Source organism: Python bivittatus, unplaced genomic scaffold (genome assembly GCF_059951505.1).
Source record: "Python bivittatus isolate LINGU-HERP-01145 unplaced genomic scaffold, Pbiv_v1 ctg000060_np1212, whole genome shotgun sequence".
NCBI lineage: Eukaryota > Metazoa > Chordata > Lepidosauria > Squamata > Pythonidae > Python > Python bivittatus.
Genome location: NW_028277044.1, coordinates 16,651,092 through 16,672,235, shown reverse-complemented (window position 1 = coordinate 16,672,235; position 21,144 = coordinate 16,651,092). Strand labels below are relative to the sequence as shown.

The window sequence follows — 21,144 nt, the reverse complement described above, 5'->3', positions numbered from 1 at the left end:
GTATTCTTTATGTTAAATCTTTAAAAAGCAGTCACATAGTTTATGGAACAGAGCAGGAACTAGCAAAGGATAGTGAAAGCAAAGCAATTATTAAGATTGTTAAAATTAGTATTCAGTATTTGATAAAGGATTCATTAAAGCTAACATTGAGCCTTGTCCTTTTTTAGGCTCCTGTCTATGCCATGAATAGACTTACACCCCAGCAACATATATATACATATCAACAGCCCATGCATACTCCTCCACTGCAGAATACTTCTGCTTGTATGTTTTCACAAGAAATGTATGGTACTCCGCTGCGTTTTGATTCTCCTGCAACTGGAATTTTGTCTCCACGTGGTAGTGAAGACTACTACAATTATAGTGTGCCACCATCAAGCACAAATCCACCCCTCCCTGAGCCAGGTTATTTTACAAAACCTTCAGCAGCACCTCCAGTTTCCAGATCTGCAGAAACAAAGGTGATAGAATTTGGGAAGACAAACTTTGGACAGCCTCCTGTATCAGCAGAGGGAGCAAAACCTTCATTAATAACTTCTACCCAGCCAACCACTTTTAAATTTAATTCTAATTTCAAATCTAATGATGGTGACTTCACTTTTTCATCACCTCAAGTTGTAGCACAGCCCCATAATACAAACTATAATAACAGTGACAGTCTATTGGGTCTTTTGACATCAGATAAACCTATCAAAGAGGATCGATACTCAGGACAGAAACCACTTACTGAATATGTCCCAGGACAGCGCAACATATTCAGTTTTGGTGGCAAAACTTCTTCTGGTATTTCATTAACAGATAAAATGGGACAGAATCAACCCAAGTCCTCTGGATTTGGTAAGGATGATGTGTTCAGCTTTCAAGAACCTGGCAAGCCCATATTTGGTACTCCAAACTCAGATGGAGCAAACAGAAGTCATGAAACAGATGGTGGCAGTGTCCACGGTGGTGATGAAGATGATGATGGTCCTCATTTTGAACCTGTTGTCCCTCTGCCTGACAAGATTGAAGTAAAAACAGGTGAAGAAGATGAAGAAGAGATCTTTTGTAACAGAGCAAAACTTTTCCGTTTTGATAGTGAATACCGAGAATGGAAAGAAAGAGGCGTTGGTAATGTGAAAATTCTGAGACATAAAATAACAGGCAAAATTCGACTACTTATGAGACGGGAACAAGTGCTAAAAATTTGTGCAAATCATTATATCAATCCTGATATGACTCTGAAACCAAATGCTGGGTCAGACAAATCTTTTGTATGGCATGCCTTGGATTATGCAGATGAATTGCCAAAACCTGAGCAACTTGCCATCAGATTTAAAACTCCAGAAGAAGCAATCCTTTTCAAGCATAAATTTCAGGAGGCACAAAATAGTTTGAAAGGTGCTGGATCAGACATTGGTCGACAAGCAGCTCCAAACATTAGGTCATCAAGAGAAACTGCTACACAGGATAGAAAAGAGTCTGGTAAAGCTGAAACTGGATTCCTGAACTCTGGGTTTCACTTCAAGAGTGGGGGAAACTCCATCAGTGGTAGCTCTCAGGTTCCTAGTCCTGATATTAACAGTACAGGAAAAAACACTAATACCAAGAGCACTTTCTCAATTAAACCGAGTGGAACTCTACCTGCATCCTTTTCTTTTGGGAAAGATGTTTCTGGAACACATGCAACATATGGATTTGGAGAGCAGTTCATGTTAAAGAAAGACCAGTGGGAATGTAACACGTGTTTAGTTAAGAATAAAATAACCTCACAAACTTGTATAGCGTGCCAGTCTCCAAACCCATCTAGTTGGGAAGCACAGGCCATGCTTCCGGTAGAATCAGCTGTCGCTTTAAAGCCTGGCAGTGAGGGAACACGGAGTACATTTGGACCCCTTTCTACTAAAGTGGAGAACCAGTGGGAATGCAGGATTTGTTCTCGGAAAAATGAAGCAAGTGTTTCTCATTGTATTAGCTGCAAGAATCCCAGTGGAATTAGCACTCCAATGTTTGGTTCTCAAACCGCATTCAAATTTGGCCAAACAGATACTTCAAAAGATACTTCAAAAATTCCACAGAGTGATTTTGGACCTGCTTTTATGAAGAGTGAGGGACAGTGGGACTGTAGCGTATGTTTAGTGCGAAATGAAGGCTCTTCACTAACTTGTGTGGCTTGTCAGGCTCCAAAACCATCTTGTGATGCTGCACCTTTATCTGCTAATGGTCCACCACCTGTGTTTGGCTTCAAAAGCAAGTTATCTGAATCTGCTGGTGAACCACAAGAAACAGGTTTTAAATGTGAAATATCAGACAAGACTTTTAAATTTGGCTTTCCCACCGAGCAAGAAAAGTCTCCCTTTCCATTTCAGATTCCTGCTACTACTGAGCCAAAGCCTATAAAGGGAGGGTTTAATTTTTCAATGCCTATCCCCCCAGGAGAATTTAAATTCGGTATTCAGGACTCTAGTAAAGAGGTTGCAAATGATGAACAGAATAAAGAAGGTAATGTCTTTAAAAGTATTGATGATAAAGAGAATATCAGTGAGAAAGATGCTGAAATACAATTACACAATGCATGTAACAAACCAAGCAGTGATTCGGTTTTTGGTCATCAAAGTAATACTTTCACTTTTGCTGATCTTGCCAAAACAGGTGAAGGATTTCAGTTTGGTAAAAAAGATCCTAATTTCAAGGGCTTCACAGGTGCAGGTGAAAAACTCTTTTCTTCTCAGATTGCTAAAATGTCTTCCAAATTAAATACTTCTGCTGATCTTGAAAAGGATGATGATGCATATAAAACAGAAGATAGTGACGATATTCATTTTGAACCTGTTGTTCAGATGCCTGAGAAAGTGGAACTTGTGACAGGTGAAGAGGATGAGAAGGTGCTGTATTCACAAAGAGTGAAGCTGTTCAGGTTTGATGCAGAAATTAAGCAGTGGAAAGAACGTGGAGTGGGCAACTTGAAAATCCTGAAGAATGAAGTTAATGGTAAACTACGGATGCTCATGAGGCGTGAACAAGTGTTGAAGGTTTGTGCAAATCACTGGATCACAACTACCATGAATCTGAAACATCTCTCTGGCTCAGACAAAGCGTGGATGTGGCTGGCTAATGACTTCTCTGATGGGGATGCAAAACTGGAGCAATTGGCAGCTAAATTCAAAACTTCAGAACAAGCTGAGGAATTCAGACTGAAATTTGAAGAGTGTCAAAGACTGTTGCTGGATATACCACTTCAAACCCCACACAAACTTGTAGATACTGGAAAAACAGCTGAGCTGATACAAAAAGCAGAAGAAATGAAAACTGGTTTGAAAGATCTCAAAACCTTCCTTACAGATGATAAAACTAAACTCATAGATGAAGACAGTAAAACTTTAGTGTCTTCCTCTAACAGTTCTGATCTAGTTATAAAACCACATGCTGAAAGTACTGGACCTACTTTAGAGTGGGACAACTATGACTTGCGTGGCGAAGCACTAGATGATAGTACCGACAGTTCAGTGTATGCAGTGCCTCGGGCAAGTAGCCCTGTGAGGAAAAATCTATTTAGGTTTGGAGAGTCTACCACAGGATTTAACTTTAGTTTCAAATCTGCACTAAGTCCTTCCAAATCTCCTTCCAAACAGAATCAGAGTAGGGTTTCTATTGGTACAGATGAAGAGTCTGATGTCACCCAAGAAGATGAAAGAGATGGTCCATATTTTGAACCAGTTGTACCTTTACCTGACCTTGTAGAAGTAACAAGTGGTGAAGAGAATGAGCAAGTGGTCTTTAGTCACCGAGCTAAACTATATAGATATGATAAAGATGCTCACCAATGGAAAGAGAGGGGTATTGGGGATATAAAGATCTTGCAGAACTATGACACTAAGCAGGTTCGTGTAGTTATGAGAAGGGATCAGGTGCTAAAGCTTTGTGCAAACCATAGAATAACCCCCGATATGAACATCCAGCAAATGAAAGGTGCAGAGCGAGCCTGGGTATGGACTGCATGTGACTTTGCCGAAGGGGAAAGAAAGATTGAGCTCTTGGCTGTGCGATTTAAACTGCAAGATGTTGCTGATTCATTTAAGCAAATTTTTGAGGAAGCAAAACATGCTCAAGAAAAAGACATATTAATCACACCACTCTCTTCCCGTACCAATACTCCAAAGGAATCTCCCTGTGGAAAGATTGCTGTTGCAGTATTGGAAGAAACTACCAGGGAGAGAACTGATTTAAAGGAGGCTGAAGAAACAGTTACACAAGCTGCAGAGACTTCAGTGGTTGAGGGCACATCTGAGATGCCAACCAAAGCGGTTGTTTCACCTCCTAAATTTGTATTTGGCTCAGAATCTGTCAAAACTATATTTAATAACAAAAAATCAAAGCCTTTTACATTTGGAAACACATCAGCAACAGGATCACTCTTTGGTTTTAGTTTTAATGCCCCTCCCAAGAGCAGAAGTGACGGTTCAATGTGTCAGACCATGAATCAGAAAGAACCAGATAGCGCAGAAGATGCTACCACTTGCAGACTTGCAGAATACCAAGAAAATGGTAGTGCTGTTAATTGGAAGCCTTCGGAAGGCAAAGAAGAAACTCCAATGACTACCTCAAAAGCGGAAGGGGTTTCTAACTTTTCATTTAAAACTCTAGAAAAAGGTGAGCATTTCTTGAATTTTAGCTTCCTTGCAAGCTGCAGTTAAAGTCTTTGTATTTTTGTATCACCTGCCTTCAAGAATTTAGGATGCTTATCAATACACGTTTACTAAACCTACTATGCTAAACTTAAAGTTCTGGTTTAGAGAGAGATTTCTATCATTGTCTTTAGATTCTTTTTGATACCTACAATTACATGTTCTGGTATGGCTTTAGATGCTGGCTATTACTTGGCTGCTTTTTTACTTCCTGAAAAACCAAAACAGATGAATCACCTTAATTAATGAAATTGCCTAATATTTTAAGAGTATTTGTTCTATAAATTTCTCACAGAGAGTTCTTTTGTAGTTAAATTTTAGGGATATGAGCGCAGTTGAATTCCCTAGATTATATCCAGGCTTCCTTCTCTTCATTTGATCCACTAAAAAGCCGCCTTTAAGGATTAAAGGGCCTCAAGAAAGGCCTAGAATGGTGGGGGCAAGAATCAGAAAATTGAATGGAGGTGATCTCGTTTTACATAATACCAACATTGGCTGGATAATACACCTTGCTTTAAACCATAATACAGTTTGTTTGGTTTTCGGTTTGCATTTTATATGAATCCAGCCATTATAGTTTATAAACTATATAATGGTTTATGTCAAAGCTTAGTGTGTGAGCATAGTCGTTGTGACTTACTGAAAAACAGCATCAGTACAAACGATAGCTTAATAGAGTGTTTGAGCTCTTTCTGCTGTCATTTTCAGGGACAGTGGAAACTAGAGTCAACATTTTCACCGTCAGCTCAGTCCTTTGTAATGTGTATAAGAAAGTACAGTTGATCTGATTAAAGACTTGTAGGACTCTGCGTGTCATGCAAGTTTTGCTTTAAGTTTGTAGCTACTGCTTAATTGCTGCAGTTAGAAATATAATAAAAATATAATACAATTCTTGTTGGGGTATTATAAACATGCAATATTAGTGATATTTTTAGTTATTCATCAGTGCCCATTTCTCCTTTAGTAATGGTAATTCAATACTTATATCCACACAATTTATTTTCTAGGATTTAATTTTAGTCTTTTTAAATCTAACCCAATGGCCTTTTGGACGAGTTCATCCCCCTCTCAACCCAGTAGTGAAGGTATTTACTACGAATGAAGTGGTGCATCACTTCTTGGAAATCACTGACAGCTTTCAAATTCTCGTCAAATAACTATTATTTTAACAGTATGGAAATAGAAAGATTAACATGCATGTTGAAGAAAAATAGTAACAACTGCATTGATTTGTGATACAAAGGCTGATTCTTTAAACCCTTACCATTTTGGATTGCTTAGTTCTTTTATCTTCCAAGCGCTTATCTGTTGGCTTTCAACTGTTGCTTGATTTATTATGTTAAAAAGTTAGTAAGGGTGCTTGCTGGTCTTAATGGAAGTTAGAAAGAATTTGAGAGGATTGTTGAAAGTACTATCCTTTTGAAGTCAACTTTGATGATGGGGGTCTATTGTATTAAACTATAAGAGATATTCTTTTCCAAAATTCTTTCCAGAGGATTTGGCTTATTTGTGAATAAGTATGAATACCGAAGTAGCAGTCATCCATAATCTTTGTTTTTAATTCTATTTTTCTTTTTCAGTATTTCATAGCTGGTGCCTTTTCATCCAATTAAAAAAATTACAGTGTTAGTAGAAACAAAAACAAAATATTTGCATTACAGATACGATATCCTCAATCTAAACTGGCTCATAGGTGAACAGAAGGGCTTCTTCTGTTTTGTGGAAGAGTTATTGATTGAAGAGAGGTTCCCATGGAGAGAAAGCAGTAAGGAAGAGGCCACTTCCTTCTGTAACTTCTTATTCTATTTTTCATAGGTCCTTCAATATTCCAGAGGAGATTGTTAGCAGGTGGGAATAGCATAGGAAGCTTCTGGTAAATATTTGATTCACAGTCATCTTATAAATAGAATTTTACTCTTTAGATCTCTAAATCCAAGCCAAAAATTCTATAAATGCTAACATTCACATTTTCTAAATTTGGTTGAAACAAGAGTTTTTTATGCTAGCCTTCTCCATTGCTGGAATGGAGAACTTTTTGGAATCTTCAAGGCTACTTATAAATATGTGCAAACATACATCTTTCTTGCAACCCCTCCCCACATGTGTGTGCATGTATGCATGCAGAGATAAGTGGAGAGATACATACATACCCTCTATAGTCATGCAGTTGCTTCCAAAATTTAGGCACTCCTGGTCAAATGCTATGTTTCAGTAAATCCCTAAGTGAAGAGAATGTTGACACAACTTCTCTATGTTACAAAGTTAAACATAACATTTTCCTGCAAATTTGAATGTGTATACTGTATTGATGTACAGTTATTTATGCATTCAAAATAAAATGCATCAAAGTGATAATTATATGTAAAAAGCCCTCAGATCTGAAGACAAAAGATACTTTATTTTTAAATAATGCATACATAGCCAGGTTCTCAAAAGAGACATTTTCCTTTATTTCCAATTGAGATGTCTTTTAAACTGGCATCAACCTTTAGTTCTGTACTAAAATAAAAAATATTATTCCTAATTACTGGAGATAACCATCTTAACTGCTGAAGTATTTTTGTTAATCTAATCAATTAATGAACCAAACATTGCAATCCTGATTTTCACTTTGAAAAGTGAATGACATATTGATATTTGCAGTTTCCAAATTAATTTCATATATGAAGTAAGTAGAGGGAAAGTAATGCAAGAAGCAACCTGTATGGTTCACACTCTAGCACTTCATGTGATCTTAATATATGAGCAGTTATAGAAGCAACTTACACAAAGAATTGTACATATTCTGTTGTCAGATCTGACATCTATAGTAGTACGATTTTTTGGCAGGCTTATACAGAAATAAATTACTCTAAAATGAGTACCCTTAAGAACATAGCCTAGTGGAAACAGAAGTGAATGGCATTTGTATTTAAAAATAGTTATGCTGTTGCCACATGTCTTGATTCATTTTTCAGCTTAATAAGTAGGATTATTAAAAAGCAAAAACTCACAGACTTAGATTTTATTAAACTTGAACCTAATTCCGTTTTTTTTCCTAAAGCATTCATTTTGCACAAAAAATGCATTTTAGAACCCTTAATTCTACATTTCTGTTAGAATTCTGGAACATTCAGTCCTATCACCCATTCAGGATTTGGCTAGCATTTTTAGTGGAAACATACACACTGATACAGTAAGCAGGCATGGATGTATTTTGATTACACAATGTTGGAATTATGCAGTCTAAGATATGTTGGAAATTTAAATGTCTAGCAGCTAGCATATAGTTTATTTGGGGAAGGATCATTTGAACTACAATTCAGTGGTTTCACTGGAATTCTGACTAAATAGATAACTATGATTCATGTGTATCTGAGTGGAAGAAATTTGAAAAGGTTTCTAAACTATTTACCATTAATATATCTTTGTGATTAAAAGAACCTGTCATTCTTCTTCTTTTAATTGGTCAACTATTTAATACTATTGCACTATACTTGGATCTTTTCTGCTCAGACCTACCAATTAAATTAAATTTTAAAAGAGATTTCTTCTTCTCGAACTTAAAATATCTTACTGTCTGCCTTCCCATCTGATTTCACTTTGGAATTGTTACAGTAGTGTTTTGGTCACATTTTAAGTGTCACAATACATTTATAGCATTGGCCATTCAAAGATATTTTGCAATCCAAATAAGCTTTGCACTAGAAGCAGTGCTTAATACTTCGTGGTTGTTGTTGTTTTTGGTACCTTTGAATCATCCTTGACTCTTGGTGACTGCATGGATAAGTCCCTGATTTTTCTTGGCAACATTTTTGGAAGTAGTTTGCCATTGCCTTCTTCCTGGGGGTAAGAGAGAGTGACTGCTCAAAGTCATCTAGCTGGTTTCATGCCTAAGGGGGACTAGAACTCATAGTCTTGGTTTCTAGTCTGTTGCCTTTGATCACTAAACCAAACTCACTCTCTACCCACTGATGGTTTCTGCCTCTTTTAACCACCTTCTTTCCACCCTTGGGGGGGTGCACACAAGAAGGAAAAAAAGTAGGAGACAGATTTTTTTCAGTGCAGTTCTGCTTTGGAGTTAATTAATCCAGTCAATCTTGCTTGCATATCACACACAACTGGGATAGTTTAGGGTAGCTTGGTCTAGTGGTTAAGCCACCAGGCTAGAAAGGAGAACAGTCACTCTCTCTTAGCCCAACTCATATCACAGGGTTGTTGTTGTGGGGAAAAGAGGAGGAAGAAGGAGTATTAGGTATGTTCACCACCTTGAGTTATTTATGAAAACAATAATTGATTAAAAAAATCTTTAAAAAAAATTAATTCTCAGGTTTGGGGTTAGTTGACTACGTTTTGAAGTTTAAATAACATCCCCCCCCAACTATCACCACCCAGGTTTATTATAAAAAAGAGTGATTCTTAAGCAGGACAAGGAAGTAATGTGAGTTTGATTGAAATGTATTGTCAGAGGACTTATTGACACAGCTTCCTATGTTTTTTTAGTAACATACATGCAAATTTGTCAGCAGTACCATAGGTTAGAGTTGATTGCCTATGTTACAATGCTGAATTGACATTGTACCAGCAGAAGTTTTCGAATTTGGAGGCTTTCACATTTCTTTATTCTGATTCTTTTCCAGAATTATATAATTAGAACAATTAAACCAATATTTATACATTTGTCCTGAATAGACAAAGCCAACATAATGCTGGTTGAAATGAACAGAATAGTTGATTTCTTATTTATAGCTACTTAATCAGATCTTTAATATAGTCAAAGACCAGCATATATAGCTACTTAAATATTGATGGCAGTGGTATATATTATTATCATTATCAGCAAATCCTAACCTTTTCAGGATACAGAGATAAGGGAAGATACTGGCAATTCTTACTTTTGGCAGGGTAGGGACACATATTAGGGGTATCATGCATGCTGCATTCCTGTAGAGAGTAAAGAAGATGACCTTGGCGAAGAGAAGGAAGACCCAAAGCCACAAGGGAAATATTGCTTAAGGCCAAACAATGGGGGAGGATTATGAAAACGTCTCAGGCAGACCCCCCCCCCCCCTTCACATGAATGTAAAAGCAGGAGAAGAGGAAGCACAATCAGACATGCAGGATTATAGCCACTCTAAATAAAAGTAGTTTTTTGTCTTCTGAGGAGTCTATTTTGTGGTCTGGTCTGCCTTGTAGTGCTGACAATCCCTAATTCCTGAATTACATAGACTATTTTTTGGGTTGTGATTCCATTAATACAGTTCATTGGCAAACGCTTAAACCCCTCCCTTTTTAAAATCAGTGGAATATTTAATCTTTGGACAAGTCTTGTCCCTAATTAGTCCTGGCCCTGAGAGTTGGCATTTAAAATATTGATACCTAAAATTAATTTAAAAATTCAGAATAAACTCTACTATAAAGCCTTCTCTCATAGGAAGTTTGTTATTTATTGTAACTTGTATATTGCTCTAATCCAAACAAGATTCTGAGTGGCTTACGCATTGCAATAAAAAAGAAAAAGTTAATACGCTATCAAAGAACAGCAGCAGCATACAGAATCCATAAGAGGAGAGTTCCTCTCAGAACAAATTGATTACAAATTCAATTTCATTAAAATAAATTGGATTCCAAGTAGCCAAATGAAGTGTGGCACATTCACAAAATTAAAAGTTCAGACCTGTTTTCCAGAGGGGAGGAAAGATGCAGAGTTTAAGACCAAAGTAGATCAGTATGCTAGGTCCTCAGAAGAGAGAAGAGAAGAGAAGAACATCATGGGAAGCTTTGGATCCAAAGCTCCCTTATCCCTCACCCTCAGTATGTTCCCCCAGAGAAAAAAATACACCTTCCAGCGAAAAGGGGAAGGGGAAAAAAAACCCAGGTCTAAAATAAACGGTCTAAAGATGTATACAGTTGTTAAAAGATACTTCAGATTTTAAAACCAGTGCCAAAACTACTACAGAAATTAACAGAATAGTAAGTTTACTATTTTACAAGTTTAATATCTGAATGATTCTGTTCAAGTCGCTTTTCAACGAGATGGGCGGTGACAAATTTGGTATATAAATTAAAAAAAAAAAATTCATTTAACTCCATAGAGGAATCTTCTGAAACAAAGTGCATAGCCATGTAAAGTTACTTTTAGGCTTTAGGCTTCAGCCTGCATCACTCAAGATTTTATTTATTTATTTATCACATTTATATAGCCTCCCATCTCATATGAAGCGACTCTGGGCAGCTAAATTGCTGCTGATTTGCAGCTTCCAGTATCTTGTTGGCAGTGCAGGGTGAGGCTGCTGGAAATTGCAGTATAACATCATTTGTAAGGAGGTTGTTTTCCTATTTCTGTTCTCTTTAAAGGAATGAATGGGAAATAACATATGTTTGGAAATAGTTGTGTAATGAGAAGCATGGCATGATTTTGTCCTATGTTCTTGGCTGGAAAAAACAAAAAATTCCTTCTCATATCAACTAAGCTTTCCTTCTTGCTGAATGACATAAATTATATTGTCTTCAGATTAATTATGTACTTTTGCCTGCTTTGTAAATGTGCTGGTATTGTAATTTCTGATTTCTGACTTGCTCAATCAATTAATTTTAACTTTTTTTAGCAGTTGAGATTAAGAAGGAACCAAATACAGTCCCATCAGATGATGTATTGATTGTGTATGAGTTAACACCCACTACTGAGCAAAGAGCTCTTGCAGAATCTCTTAAATTACCACCAACATTCTTCTGCTATAAGAACAAACCTGGGTATCTGAGTGAAGATGAAGATGGTAAGGAAGATTTCTTGAAAATTATTTATCTTTCACAGGATCCAAGAATAAGAAAGGATAAAGCCTTGAGCCAGTTCTGCAAGGTTTCATTTGTTCCCATGCTTTTCTGCATCAATTTGCCCTCCAAAAGAAAGTTATCTGAAGATTTAGGGTGAAAATGATACTTGCCTTATTTTTCATCTGCCTCTCTCAAGGGAGGTAAAAAACTAATTCTAAAGTGCCACATCAAGCAGCAGGATTTGATAATCTGACTTGCCATGATGGTCTGGGTCCCAGGCTTTGGGAAGTGTGATGAGCATAAGGAAGTGTGAATCTGGTCCCAAGTATCTGTAGATTGTTGGAATTTATTGTGGCTTTGCGCTTCCTGAGTGCTAGTGCAGATTGATTTGTTTTAAGATGGAAGAGCACAAGCTTGCTTCAAGTCTGAACATAAACAGGTAGTCCTCACTTAATGACCATTCGTTCAGCGACCATTCAGAATCACAGCGGTGCTGGAAAAATGGACTTACAACCCATGCCTGAAGATATGGCTGTTGCAGCACCCCCATGGTCATGTTATCAAAATTTGGTGCTTGGCAGCCTCCCCACATGAGGCACTGCAACTCCCCCCCCATCTCCCCCCACTATCTATGCCCTTTTGGCTGTCCTGTACAGTACCAGGACTGGGGCCGAAGAAGAGGCCCAAGGCCTTCAGCAGCCAGCTGCCACCACCCCCAGGCCTCAACTTCAGCCCGAGCACCACCGCTGCCACCGAGAAATGCCACCTAAAGCCCCACACTGCTGGCCTTCACCACCTCGCACTGTTCCCCAAGCTGCCCCTCTCGTTCGTTCCCTAAAGCTGTTGTCCTGTTGCCCGGTTCCTTCCCAAAGGAGAAGGTATGGGATGGCGGCACAATGGCTTTAGGGAAGGAATGAGAGGCATAGCTTGAGGAATGTGCGAGGTGGTGAAGGCCAGCAATGTGGGGCTTGAGGTGGCATTTCTCAGTGGCAGCAGCGGCGCTGGGGCTGAAGTTGAGGCCTGGGGTCGGTAGCAGCTGGCTGAGACTGCTGAAGGCCTTGGGCCTCTACTTTAGCCCCAGCCCTGGTGCTGCCTCCGCCAAATGCCACTATGCAGGGTGGCCAAAAGGCATAGATGGGGGGGAGATAGGTGGATGGGGGGAGTTGCAGCACCTTTGTAGTCATAAGCACTGCTGGGGCGGCTGGGGCTTTGTGCTGCACTGCAGCACCTCCCAACTTGCACATGGCCTGCGCAGGGCCACCCAGGGCCTCCCCCACTCCCCTGAGGCACTCTGGTGCTTCTTACCTGGGACTCTGTCCTCTTAACGACCTGCGATTCTCACTTAACAATGGCAGCCAGGATTGAGGTCACTAAGCAAAGTGGTCATGTGATCATTTGCTTAATGACTGCATCACTTAGTGACCTAAATTCCAGTCCCAATTGTCATTAAGCAAGGACTACCTGTACAGGTTGAGAAAACTAGTGCACCTCTCTTCTAGCTCAAGCTGAAAAGGAGCATTAGAAGTGCCTGTGCATCTCTCCGTGTCTCTCAAAGACTCTTGAATGCTGGTCATGCATTCTTTCCTGCAGAAAGTTCAAGGACAAGGATTTGTCCCTTGGAAGTAAAGAACTTAGGCGTATATAACTTTTGTTGAACTGTTAAAGCCAGTCAAACCTTGTTTTTCTACTTCTGCCTCTGAGGAAAAGGCAGGTAGTGATTAGGGAGAGTGCTAGACTATATGTGGGTTCTCCTTTCCAAGGTTCTTGGACTTTTGTTGTTGTTGCTGTGATACTATTTTTATGTTAAACAGATATTAGCATTTATTGCTGATTTTGTTTAAGGTGATATTATGCATGTAAACTTCAGTTGAACATTTATGTTGTATCACTCTATGGTTATTTGTTTTCATATTTTAGATGAAGACTATGAAACAGCTGTCAGAAGGCTTAATGGAAAATTGTATTTAGATGAACCTAAAGAGGACACACAAATAAAGGATACAAGTAAATAATATTAATCTAATTTAACTATTTTATAGTTTCTAAGAACAAAACAGAGAAGGAATTTTGAACTCTTCTGATGATTTCCTGCTAGAGCACAGATTTTCAGAATGAAATAGAATTGGAAAGTATAAGAAAAAGGGAAATTTAAATTTATTGTAACTTTAATTGGGTTCCTGTTCCTATGTGAAATGTTTCAAATTCACAGCGCCCCATTACAAAATGATCAAAAACATACTCTTTTGGATGTGAAAGTTTTTTCAAATTTGAAACATCTGTTTTGAACTCTGAATGGACGATTTCAAATTGAAAAGGTTAGAATTCTAAACATTTTGAATATTACTTATTCCTGTGCATCTTGCACATGTGGTTGGACTTCAATTCCAGTAATTTCTGAGCATTGGTCAGACTTGCTGGGTGGATAAGAATTGGAAGCCAGTAACATCTATAAGTCTATAGATCTCTGACTTTCGTTGTAGTCTTAAGCAGTATGAGAAAAATACTGCTTAAGCTATTTTACATTCTTCTTCTGAATGTGTTGGAACCTAGTGTATATGGGGAAAAAGGCCCGTCAGATTTGGACAGTCTCACAGCAAGAGCTATTCACCAACTGCACTTCGGCATCATACAAGTTAATTCTAAAGCTACTGTTGTCAAAGTAGCTTTATAGTTCAGAGTGTATCAGTACAGAAGGAAATGACTGTTACTAATTTATTAGACTTACTTTGAGATCCATATGAGTTGTAACATCTGGCCTCCAGAATTTATCCTTCAGGTAATTTTATTTGGCTATTATAAGTTCTTCTAACTGAACATGTTGACACCTCAACCTTAGGCTGAATCTATATTGTTTCTTAAATATCTCTTAATTGTTGCCATAAATGAGACAAACAAAATTTGTACCCTAACAAGTTCATCTTGATTTCTGTGTTCACATTGTTTCCAAAGTTTCTGTCTCTATGTTAGCTTGACTCTGTGTAAGAGTTTGCTCCAATTTACTTAGCATATTTAGAAGCTTTATTTCATTGGCCTATTTTGCTGATCTTTTCTGTAAATTATAATGTATTATCTGCTCAGGTGCTGTAGAACATACTGAACCGGAAAGTAGGAATGAGTGTATTGTTGTTTGGGAAAAGAAACCAACTCCTGAGGAAAAAGCTAAAGCAGAAACTCTAAAGCTTCCCCCAACTTTTCTCTGTGGTATTAACAGCGACACTGATGAAGACAATGACAACTTAGAAGACTTTCAGACAGAAGTTAGAAAAACTCAAGAAACAAAAGTAAGTACAGAAGAATTGGCTGTACTATCCATGCAAAGTGATTTTCTCATAGTCTTGATGTGTTACTGTCCCTTCTCTATTTCCCATTCTCCCTCAGATTCCAATTCAAGGGGCTGTTTATACTTCGGTCTGCTGCTAAAACTGTCTTACTAGTATAAAAATATGTGTACTGATAGTGCTGTACTCAGGGCCATTTTTTTCCTGTGCATGTTGAATATAAAATAGAGTCTTCCATATGCTTTGGTTAACTCAAGAATTGCTCATTTACTAACTTTAAGTCGAATGGCATAGAGATGTACCCAGAGTTCTTTTGATGTGACTTGCAAAAGCTCAAAACACAGTAGAAGTAATCCTCAGGATCTTGGCTTTGTTCTGTCACATCTGGCTAGGTTCATTTGCATGAGATAGTTCTCAACATTTTTCAGTGCTTATTCTAGTTGTGGAACATTGTGGAATCACTTTACTTACGGATAACAGTCTGGTTTGTGTAACTCTTTGAATTCTTTTTTACTAATGCAAGCATGTAATATGAAGCCAAGATAGTAGGTTTTCTATACACTTGCATTACCTGAACCATGCCTGTGCTTCAAGTGCTATCTGATGATCTTACCTAAACAACCTTCAAATGCATGTTACATTTAAAACAAAAACAAAACCAATAAAAACAAATGTGGTTTCATCTTTCAGGAAGCTCAGGTAGAAGAAGTAACTAGTTCAACTGATGATGTGTGCTCCAGCAAGGAAGGAGAGCCAGGTGTGGCCTGCATCATTACCGAGGAGTCAGATTCTACAACCAAACCTATTTATACTACATGGGATACATTAACAACAGATGGCAATTCTACTCCTGAAACTACACACGCTATTCAGAATTTAGGAACAGATGACAAACCTGTTGACTTATCAACTAAAAAGGAAAGTGATTCTAGTTCTACAGCCTCTGCAAATGAAGGTATACTTATCTGTTTGATATATAAAATGTCAAATGTCCTATGCTAGACAAAAATAAAATAAACTATTAACTGCACAGATAATTCCAAGTTGGTTAAAAAATGGCCTCCATGGAGGTAGAAGAGCTTTAACGAGAAGCATGATATGCTTGTTCAGTTAGTAGCATGCATTTTTTGCATGCATAACGGGATGCCTAACGCTTCAGCAGTATCCTACTTGTATTGCTCACTATCTGCCCTTTGGTGTAGGTCATTATCACAATGGAGGATGAACGAGAAAGCTTCTAGTATACAATGGATGATAAAATTGTACATTTTCCTTTCTTGTAGAGAATAACCTCTTTTCCTTTGCTCTTCGTAACACATCGGGTTTGTCATTTGCTGATCTGGCTTCAAGCAATTCTGGGGATTTTGCTTTTGGTTCTAAAGGTACGATATACATGTTGTTTATCAACCATCAATGTGAGAAAACTAGTTGAAGCTTTTATTTAAAAAATTGAGAAGAAAAGTGAACTGCATATAAAACCTTTAATCTCTTTATTTCCCCATCTATACAGACAAAAACTTTAAGTGGGCAAATACAGGAGCAGCTGTATTTGGAGTGCAGACAGCCACGAAAGGGGATCATGATGATGATGGAAGTGATGAAGAAGTAGTGCATAATGATGATATTCATTTTGAACCAATAGTCTCACTCCCAGAGGTAAGTTTTCTAATCAGAACCTAGGAATATATCTGTTTTGTCAGCTTCCTAGCATAATGCACACACAGTATTGCTCCAGTTATTTGTCAGCTACTTGTTTTCACTAGTCAGTATTGATCTTGCATGAAATAAGCAAAAAGATTAAAATATGAAGACTAGGCAATTAGCCTATTGTGTGATAGGACTGTAGAAAGTAGCCTATTGATGTGATGGGACTAAAATCTCCAGAATTCTGAAAGACTAACTTGAATTATATTGTTGGCTGGTGTGGGTCTTCCGGGCTGTGTGGCCGTGTTCTTGAAGTTTTGTTTCCTAACGTTTCGCCAGCACCTGTGACCGGCATCTTCAGAGTGCAGGAGCACAGACAGGAGCAGTTCTCTCTGTGCCCAGAACTGCTCCTGTCTGTGCTCCTGCACTCTGAAGATGCCGGTCACAGGTGCTGGCGAAACGTTAGGAAACAAAACTTCAAGAACACGGCCACACAGCCCGGAAGACCCACACCAGCCATCGTATGCCGGCCGTGAAAGCCTTCGACAATACATTGAATTATATTGTCATTTTTTAAATAATGTAGACTAGCTTCATTATATATATGTTTGCGGGGATAACTCTGATTGTTGGTTTTAATCTATAAAGATTATTCAAACTGGAATGTGCCATCTCCTGGTTCAATCTGGCTATGTTTTGAAGGAATTAAGGCAGCCTTTCAGGGTATTCCTGTTTGGCTAAGGAAATTGATACCTGTCATGTCTCAATCTTTTAAACTGCTTTTGTTCAGTGCAATGTTGGAATTTTATTTGCTTATTCTCTGAGTCTCTCATATGTTAATGTGGTTTAATCTGCTTCCTATTTTAATCTTTGGGTTAGTTTAGTTGATGTGCAGTGTCAGCTCCCTTAAGTTCTGTGTCATGTGTGATGATGATAAACTATATAATTCCTCACATAAGTATTTCTACTTTGTCTTAATTAGACAAACTTGTAGATAACATTTAATTGTCAGTTTTCTAAAAAGTCTTGTCATTCAGGACTCCACTAATAAACCCACAGGCCTTATCACTCTATCCTTCCAATTAAACATTCCTGTAGTAGTGTCCAGATTCAACATGATAAATTATTCCTGCCAGGTTGAAGTAAAATCTGGAGAAGAAGATGAAGAAATTATCTTCAAAGAGAGGGCAAAATTATACAGATGGGACAGAGAAGTCAATCAGTGGAAAGAACGTGGTGTTGGAGAAATAAAGATTCTCTTCCACACGCAAAAGAAATGTTACAGAATTTTAATGAGAAGGGATCAAGTTCTCAAAGTCTGTGCAAACCATATAATCACAAAAACAATAGACTTAAAACCCTTAAATTCTTCAAACAATGCTATGGTTTGGACTGCAACAGATTATGCTGGTGAGTATTTGTGTAAAGATGTCCCATAGCTTCACCTTTTTCCTAATATAACACAACATAATATAACACTGTGCTATGTATAATATTTGAATTTCAATTTCAGATGGTGAAGCTAAGATAGAACAGCTTGCAGTTAGATTTAAAACCCAGGAGCTGGCTGATTCCTTCAAGAGGAGATTTGAAGAGTGTCAGCTGAGTTTGTCAGAACAGCAGAAGGGACATGTATCCCTGGCAGCAGAATTATCAAAGGAAACTAACCCTGTGGTATATCTTGAAATTTCTGTTGATGGTGAACCTCTAGGGCATGTAACGATAGAATTGTTTTCCAATGTTGTTCCTCGAACTGCTGAGAACTTCAGGGCACTGTGCACAGGAGAAAAAGGATTTGGATTCCGAAACTCTAGATTTCACAGAATAATTCCAGATTTTGTCTGTCAAGTAAGTGAAAATATATTCAAAGTGTGATCAAAAAGACTTTAATTTTCAGTTTCAGCAGTCCACGTGTTGCTGCATAATGGTCTGAGTTCCTCAGGAAATTGTGACTCAAAAAAAATGTGGAGTTACTGTTTCAAATCCACATGTGAACCCTTCTGAATTAGAGCCAATTTAGACGCAATACAGAAAAAGTTACCAGTATAGAAAATAGAATCAAATATGAAAAAAGCAGAAGGGGAAATTCTTAAGACTGGCACAGAATTTATTCCAAGTCTTCTCTTCTGCATTAGTAATCATGAGTAACCCTCTACCTATTGGGTACTATTTATTTTATTTTATTTTATTTTATTTGTCAAATCTATATTGCCGTCCGTCTCACCTGAAGTGTTTCTTATGTCTTCCAGTAAGAAACAATTTGAAAATAAACACAACTGGAAATGAGAGTAGCATTTGGGCTTTGTTGCCATTGTGTTTGAGCAATATTGAATCTTAGGTCTAGAAGATGGAATATGTTAGCTTAAACCTTTGGGCTCATTCATGTAAAAGCAAAACATAGTTTATTGTTATGTTTGAATGCCACCATCTATATGAATAGGCTGAATATCCTTAATATATATATTTTTTATCAATTTGGATCCTATATAATTTGCCACTGCCACTGACAAGTGGGGGTTTCTTTCCTGTTTAAGGATGCATTATTATTGGTAAACATGTTTGGGGTTGTATTGGAGATGTTTCCTTCTATTACATATTTCACTAAACTTTCTCAATTTCTTCTATTCCAGGGAGGGGACATCACTAAACATGATGGCACAGGAGGACAGTCCATTTATGGAAATTCATTTGAAGATGAAAACTTTGAAATAAAACACACTGGTCCTGGCCTATTGTCAATGGCAAATCGTGGCAGAGATACCAACAATTCTCAATTCTTTATTACTCTCAAAAAGGCAGAACAATTGGACTTTAAACATGTTGTTTTTGGGTTTGTAAAGGATGGGATGGATATTGTGAAGAAAATAGAATCTTTTGGCTCTCCCAAAGGAACAGTGTCAAAAAGAATTGTGATTACAGATTGTGGGCAAATATAAAATGATTGTGCTGACATGTTCAGAGATTAAATATAAATCTTCAGCAGATTTAGACAAGATTATGTTCAGGGTTTTTTGTTTGTTTAAAAAATGAACACTTCTGATGTATAAATGTAAAGTTACAGCTCATAGCTGAGTACTTTTTAAAATGTGTTTCAATTGACTTTGCATGTTGTGAAATAAATGTTCAAACACTAGTCAACTTCAGGTGTACTTTTGTTTCCTCCTGATTTTTGTATTAAATAATTTAAAATGAAATCCCAGGTGTCTGGAGTTGTGTGTTCTACTTTGTGTATGCTTTTTGGCTTAATTGAATGATTCAAATAATATTACGAAGTAATGTATAATACTTTATTCTACATATTTTCCTTGTGTTAGAGAATGTTTTCCCATAGCAAACAAAATGTCGCTAATTGCTTAAGTGGTGATACTGAGTTGCCCTAAAACTATTTTGGTGTTTTAATGTCTTCAAGTAAAGGTTGAAGGTTACTGCCTTTAATTATAGGTGGTAGGTGCATTGTTTTGCATTCTCGGCTTGGAAACTAGTTCTGCCATCATTGTACAGCATTTACATGGGGCCATTAAGAACTCTGGTGCACAATGTATTAAAACTGAAGGGAACTACTGGCACTGTTTCTCTCTCTTATCAGTTATAATTGCAGGTGGCAACTTCTGGCTGAACTTTTTGAGTTTGAAAGCTAAGCAGGGCTGGGCTTGATTGGTACTTGGATAGTGCCAGGCAGTACAAGGGCGATCGGCGCCAGTAGGAAGTAGGGGGGGCGGGAAATCCCGGGAGATAACGGCAAACAACTTGCACGCTGTGGTGCCTGTCTCTTGGTTCTAGAGAAAAGCCTGGGCCTGCACCCCAGATTCAAAGTTGCTTGTTCTGCTCTAACTCATCAGATTTGACAAGACGTGCCCTTACAAGGACGTGAAGCTCCCTAAATATCTTCCAGCGCGAGGGCCGTTCGGCATCGCGGTTCAGAATTCTGCACCATCGCAGTTTTGCAAAGCAAGCTGTGCAAACCCAGCCCCTGTAGTCGGTTTACGGTTCCTGGTGTCCTGCAACCCTGAAAACTAAATAGATCGTACATAAAGATGCCGTGCAAACAAAGCCCGTCTAGTTGGGGTTCTCGCCGCGCGGCTAACGGAACTACTAGTAGCCTCGAGCAGCCGCCGCCCCCGGCTCTCCGGAGTCCCGCGTTCGCACCTTGAGTCGCGCGGCAGCTAACAGAACGCCCGCCATCAGCACGCGGCGTACCCGGTTGCCCTGGAAACAAGGCGGGGCCCGGGATGGCGGGGGCGGAGCAGAGCCACCTTGCGCAAGCGCCTTTTAGTTCGTCCGCCTCTCTCTTCCCTTCTACCTCCGCCCGCCTCTTTGGCGGTTGTTGTGAAAGGCGGGAGGCCGGCGGGGAGACTTGCCTGCCTGGTTTTTCTTCCATGGAGGCTTCCCCAGAGCTGAGCAGCTCGGTTGAGCGTTGGAGGAGGCGCTATCTGAGTGGAGAGGTGGGGTCAGCGCGCGGGGGGCTCGGGAGCTAGTCTGAATACGTGTAGCTCCATCCCCACGAGCTCCGGGCGCGGAGTGGAGTTTGGTAGAGGCGTTGCGTATTTAATTCCGAAGTGCCGGTTTTGCCGCTGCCCTGAAATGCAAGGGTGGGCTTGGTTTGCCTGTGGCCATTGCACTTGGGGTTGGGAAGGTAACGTGCAGGTGTTCAGAGACGCGCGGTTTTGTTGTGGGTTCTTGCATCGCATAAGACAGGTCAGCTTCAAAGCAAGATCCAGATTTTGCTCGGAGAAGGGTCCTTCCTAGCGGGTGTGTGCTCCTTATTCCCTGGCTTGGACTGTCAGTGATGGGCATCAAATCTCCCC

General features: G+C 38.8%; 2 protein-coding genes across 6 annotated transcripts in view; both read left to right on the top strand.

The window, feature by feature from the left end:
- Positions 1-19,553, top strand: part of RGPD4 (RANBP2 like and GRIP domain containing 4) — a 36,221-nt gene extending 16,668 nt beyond the window's left edge. The window contains exons 20-30 of one of the 3 annotated variants that reach the window (XM_088136563.1): positions 168-4,629; positions 5,672-5,749; positions 11,255-11,419; positions 13,335-13,421; positions 14,496-14,698; positions 15,386-15,650; positions 15,979-16,077; positions 16,206-16,351; positions 17,476-17,749; positions 17,853-18,187; positions 18,970-19,553. In XM_088136563.1, coding sequence (XP_087992689.1) covers positions 168-4,629; positions 5,672-5,749; positions 11,255-11,419; positions 13,335-13,421; positions 14,496-14,698; positions 15,386-15,650; positions 15,979-16,077; positions 16,206-16,351; positions 17,476-17,749; positions 17,853-18,187; positions 18,970-19,275 — 6,420 coding nt within the window. In that variant the 3' untranslated portion in view covers positions 19,276-19,553. Of the gene's footprint in view, positions 1-167; positions 4,630-5,671; positions 5,750-11,251; positions 11,420-13,334; positions 13,422-14,495; positions 14,699-15,385; positions 15,651-15,978; positions 16,078-16,205; positions 16,352-17,475; positions 17,750-17,852; positions 18,188-18,969 lie in introns of all 3 variants that reach the window. The other 2 variants (XM_007427628.4, XM_007427627.4) reach the window with 2 other exon arrangements.
- A 1,085-nt stretch (positions 19,554-20,638) lies between these two features.
- Positions 20,639-21,144, top strand: part of CCDC138 (coiled-coil domain containing 138) — a 28,419-nt gene continuing 27,913 nt past the window's right edge. For all 3 annotated transcript variants that reach the window (XM_088136562.1, XM_025166314.2, XM_025166313.2), the window contains exon 1: positions 20,639-20,781. In XM_088136562.1, coding sequence (XP_087992688.1) covers positions 20,716-20,781 — 66 coding nt within the window. In that variant the 5' untranslated portion in view covers positions 20,639-20,715. The remainder of the gene's footprint in view (positions 20,782-21,144) is intronic.